General features: G+C 39.0%; 1 protein-coding gene across 1 annotated transcript; it reads right to left on the minus strand.

Annotated features, from left to right (window-relative positions):
- Window positions 1-1,545: 1,545 nt before the first annotated feature.
- Window positions 1,546-4,812, minus strand: LOC111916376 (phenylalanine ammonia-lyase). Its single transcript, XM_023912045.3, has 2 exons — window positions 4,125-4,812; window positions 1,546-3,515 (listed from the first exon to the last, which is right to left on the minus strand). The coding sequence occupies exons 1-2, from the start codon at window positions 4,526-4,528 to the stop codon at window positions 1,766-1,768; spliced, it is 2,154 nt and encodes a 717-aa protein (XP_023767813.1). The 5' UTR covers window positions 4,529-4,812; the 3' UTR covers window positions 1,546-1,765.
- Window positions 4,813-5,409: the final 597 nt, after the last annotated feature.

Below are 5,409 nucleotides of genomic sequence, written 5' to 3' on the forward strand. Positions count from 1 at the left end.
TTCCCTTCATTCCCTTTCTATAATGCTTCAAACTTACTTTTCTTTTGTAGCACAAGCCATGTGAGACAAACACAAACTCCTTTCCTTTGTTTTTTTTACACTAATAACCAATAATATCTAATTAATAAAATATTACTCAACGGCTACAAACTATAAATGTTATTACTTACTTTTGGTTGATTTGTTTTTCAAGTACAAATACACTACAACTAGTTCTTCAACCTCTATCATGAGGCCACCTAGTTCCTTGAGTATTGGATCCTTATGGTTTAGGGATAGTCAATCAAAACGTCCAAGATACAATCAAATGTCTTTAGATGAACTTTCATTGTATAAAGATTCTGATTGCTTCTAATATAACCGACGAACAATTTTCACAACTGGATGTTTTAAAATGGTGGGAAGATAGAGAACAGTTAGGTCAATATAAAGTCCTAGCCTCAATGGCTAGGGATGTATTATCGATCCAAGATAGTAGCGTAGCTTCATAATGTTGTTTTTCTCTTAGTGTTAAGATATTAAGTGCTCGAAGGTGCATGTTAACCGATGAATCGGCGCAAATGACGTCGATGCTAAAGGACTACTATGATTCAATAGAGAGAGCACAAAATAGCTCGGATCTTGAAGAAGGGTTAACCCATATGGAAACCGAGATATTGGTAGATGAAATGGAAAAAATAGGCATGGAAGTATCATCGTACGCTGACACCGATGTTGATGAAGATATTGTCAGCACTCAAGAAGCACGAAATGCAAATTTTACAAGTACCTCCAATGTCACTCCCGACCAAGAAGTTTTGTATTCCGACGACAACTACAACTTTTGGAATTTCCCTTCGGATAAATTTCCCTTCGGATATGACATTCTGATTATATATTTATGTTTTAGAAGTTATCACTAATGTTATGAACTTATTTATATTTCCTAAGTCTTCAACGCAATGTTATGAACTCAATTTCTCTATGTTTTCTATGTAATATTATGAACTTAATTTTTAAGTTTTATATACTAAAGATTCGTTCGTTGAAGTTATGTCTATTTATGAAGTTATGAAATGTTGGAATTATTATATATGTATTTGGTGGATGATGATTTATAATGTTATGAAATGTATCATAAGGAAATCGAAGTGAAATAAAAACATGGAAAAACCTAAACCAGAAAAAATCCGAAACCGAACCACGAAAAATTTCGAAACCGAACCAAAAAAAAGACCGGTATGAGACTAGTTTATAGCGAAACCAATCCAAAAAAATACCGATCCAAAAAAGGACGGGACCGAAAAAGGACTGACCGAGGACCGATTGGGACCGGTCCAAAATAGACCGACCCAAAAAAAAAAAAAAAAAAAAAAAAAAAAAAAAAAAAGATCGACTTAGGACCGGTTCATGACCGATTTTTGTGCACCTCTAATTGGAACACTTCGGATTTGGGCTCTTATTATATGGGATCAGCCTACTTTCTCTTAATAAACATTGTTGGGCTTGAACTCATAAGTAGATCCAATTTTAACCCAATACTTTCCTTTCACACGCTATCACCATAATAATCAAACATTAAACGAATATCCAGTTTAAAAAACAAGTGTTGCACATTTCTAGTGTCATTATCAAGCATTACTACTTCAAATAATCTTGTGAAATCTATCTTGGAAACTATTTGTTTGCTATAAGAACCTCATCTAATCACTTTATTCATGGAATATAGTCCATCATTTTCCTAAACAACAGATACATATAATATAAAGATGTCGAATAAAAAAAGTTAACAAATTGGAAGAGGAGAACCGTTCCAGCCTTCAAGACACTCCAACAATGGATCAATCACTAGCCCTTTGCATACCGCTGTAAACACCTTATCAAACTCCTCCCCTGGTGAAGTAACATTCTCCCCTGTCAAATACCCTGTTCCCAATTCTTCTCTCACAAACCTGTATAATGGGTATGACCTACATGCCTCGATCCTGTTAGGGATTGCTAAGCTTCCGTTCTCGTATGCGCTTCTTACACTCTCCACTTCCTTTGGCAAAAGGGCTTCTAATTCCTCCTCGAAAACCCCAATCTTTTGGAAGATTGAAGTCCCTGCATCTTTCTCCTTCTCGCCATTGTTTAAAGCATGGTCAACCAGAACTTGTCGGAGCTTCTGCATCAATGGGTATGTGGCACTGCAAGCGTCGTCTATGTATGCAAACACGTATTCTCTATCAACGACTCTTAGCAAGTCCTTTTCGCAGAATCTTGAAGGGTGGAGATCACCATTGACACCCATGGTTAAGACTTTCTTGGCTACATGGCTCACGGTGTTCTTCACGGTGGCTTTCAGGTTCTCCTCCAAATGGCGTAAATCTATGGCTTGGCATAACGCCACCAGGTATGTAGATGACATGAGTTTTAAGATGTCAACAGCTTCAGAAGTTTTCCGGGAAGAAATTAACCCCAGAGAGTTTACGTCTTGGTTGTGTTGTTCAGCGCTTTGGACATGGTTAGTGACGGGGTTAGCAAGAAATTGGAGCTCCGAGCAATACGAAGCCATTGCAATTTCTGCACCTTTGAACCCGTAATCCAAACTTGGATTCCGGCCACCGGAGAGATTTGAGGGTAATCCGTTGTTGTAGAAGTCATTTACGAGCTCTGAGAATTGGGCAAACATGAGTTTCCCTATCGCAGCAATGGCCAAACGAGTGTTGTCCATGGAAACTCCGATTGGGGTTCCTTGGAAGTTACCACCGTGTAAGGCCTTGTTACGGGAAACGTCGATCAGAGGGTTGTCGTTGACGGAGTTGATTTCTCTTTCTATCATTTTAGTTGATGATCGGATGACTTCAATTTGTGGGCCTAGCCATTGAGGCGATGTTCTCAGAGCATACCGATCTTGTTTAGGTTTCTGCAAAGGGTCCATTTCATGGACCTTCTGTGCAGCTTTAACGTAATCAGATCCATCTAAAATGTATTCCATGATCGCTGCAGCTTCAATTTGGCCTGGGTGATGCTTCAATTTGTGTGTCAAGTGGTCTGTAAACTCCGGCTTCCCTTGCATAACCTCTGCGAAAATGGCGGACATAACTTCTGACAACAAAGAAAGAACGTTGGCTTCAAAGAGAACCATGGAGGCCATTCCAGATCCCACGGCTGTGCCATTAACAAGTGCTAGACCTTCTTTAGGCTGAAGCTCAAAGAACCCACCATCGACACCAGCTAGACTGAAGGCCTTTTCGGCGTTTAAGATTTCTCCGTTGGGGCCAACAGCCTTGGAGTTGGGGCGGCCGGTGAGTAGTCCGGCGATGTAAGACAAGGGGACAAGATCGCCGGAGGCGGTGATGGTGCCTCGGAGGGGTAAGCATGGGGTGACGTTGGTGTTGAGGAATTTGGTTATGGCTTCCAGGATCTCGAAACGGATGCCGGAGTAACCCTGGAGGAGGGTGTTGATTCTTACTAGCATGGCGGCTCTTGTTGCCGAATGTGGAAGTGTGTGGCATGATTCCGTGGCGTTTCCAAAGATTCCGGCGTTCAAGAATCTGCCAAAAGAACATTACAAAACCGTTTTAGTTTTTTTTTTAAATAAATTAATTAAAATGTTAGAAAACAAATATTACAAACAACATAAGTGAATTTTGTCGTACTATTTTAAGAAATAAATAGGAGGGGCCCTCATTAATGCTATCATGTGAATATAGTTCCAAGATCAGATCTACTCATCCTTTGTGGTGGTAGGTGGCAAAAAACTAACTCCTCTCAGTCTTGATACGTAAATAATGTTTTTCTTTCCTTTTTTACGTCGATATTATTTTTTGTTTTATATAATTTAAAGATACACTATTATTAAGAATTATTCAAGATAATTTCAACAATTTGAAGTTGCATTTATCTTCTACAATTCTGGAAAATTAATATTTATAAAAAGAAGGAAAAGCAAGTACTATTTATTTCTTGTGTTAATAAACACTTGAACATTTATTTATCATTACAAGTTGAGTATAATAACATGTTTTAAGTTAGAAATCTTGTTTTTAGATCATACTTGATTAGCTACTAAGATCTAATCGAAACAAATTTGGCAAAAATGAAAAGAAAACTCTTTTTGGGTTATATTGTTCATATATAAACATGAATGCAATCAAAATTACCTGATGAGCTCCTTTTGAAGAGCACCACCTTCCTTCGTTCTCCGGTGAGACGTGGCACCAAAACCGGTGGTGACACCGTAGCTATCGGTGCCTTTATTCATACTCTCCATAACCCAATCACTACTCGCCTTCACCCCAGCCCTCGCCGCCTCCGACAGCTCTACCTTCACCGCCGCGTTATCACTGGCGGCGATCCCCGCAACCAACGACACCGTCAGCGTCTCCCCACCCAGTCTCACCACCGGATTCCTAAACTCCGCCACCATCCGTTTCACTTCATCAAGGTGGCTCCCCTTCATCGCCTCCGCCGCCACCCCCCAGTTCAACGGATCACCACCATTCACAGTGCATAACCCCGAAGCCGGACCATTTCCGTGCCCATTCTCGAGGGTTAAACTCCCCATTTTCAAGAATCCGACAAATCCCAAAATTTCCTCACAAAAAAGCTTTGTCTTTTGTAGATGGAGATGGGATCGGAGGGATGGATTATGAGGGTTGGGGTATGTCGCTTAAATAGAGTAGATTTAGGGAGGTCAATGTTTTCGTTTTTTAATTATATTTGCTGTGTATTTTTGGTAGGTAAGGCATTTGCATGTTCCATTACCTCGAACAAAATGGAAATGCTTAGATTAATTGACCTAAGTACAACTCTCGAGGCACAGAGTATTAATCATTACAAGAAGATCGTTTCTGAAATCTGAATATAGCAATTAACAACTCTGGAAAATGGAAAACGACGTAGCTTTTTTGTAAGGTGGTGGACTTGCGACTTGTGGTAGGAAATAGGAAGGTGCGGTGGCTGTGACCGAACTGAGAGTTGGTTTGACTAAAAATATAGGCCGTCGATCTTGATCTCAGACGACGGTTTGGATGAACGTGTGAAACCACTCTACTTATTATACCAATATAAAAACATACTTATATAATGCGTTTTAGTTATTTTTATGTTTGTAACGTGTTGGACTTATGAAGTCAAATGAATCATTTTGAAAACGTGATTTTGGTAATGTATCCTACACGAAAATGATTGAATCTGTACTCGTTGGTAGAGTGAAATCAAATAATGCATGAAGTAGAAAAAGACAAGATTACCACCTTTTTTTTCAGGGTTTTTGTATAGTACCATCAAATACTGGTAGTATGATGGTATATACCAAATATTAGATATATGATAATATTAATATCAAACTCGGTTCTACAAACTCACGTGCCTTCATTTATTCATCTGATGATGAATAAATATTTAATAAAAAAAACATAATGTTGGATTAAAGATGAAAATGAC

This window comes from Lactuca sativa, chromosome 2 (genome assembly GCF_002870075.4).
Source record: "Lactuca sativa cultivar Salinas chromosome 2, Lsat_Salinas_v11, whole genome shotgun sequence".
NCBI lineage: Eukaryota > Viridiplantae > Streptophyta > Magnoliopsida > Asterales > Asteraceae > Lactuca > Lactuca sativa.

Excerpts from the sequence above, each read along its gene's own strand:
- LOC111916376 (XM_023912045.3), bottom strand. The coding sequence starts at position 4,528 with ATGGGGAGTTTAACCCTCGAGAATGGGCACGGAAATGGTCCGGCTTCG. Across the intron at positions 3,516-4,124 it reads CTTCAAAAGGAGCTCATCAG|ATTCTTGAACGCCGGAATCT; the intron begins GTAATTTTGATT and ends TTCTTTTGGCAG.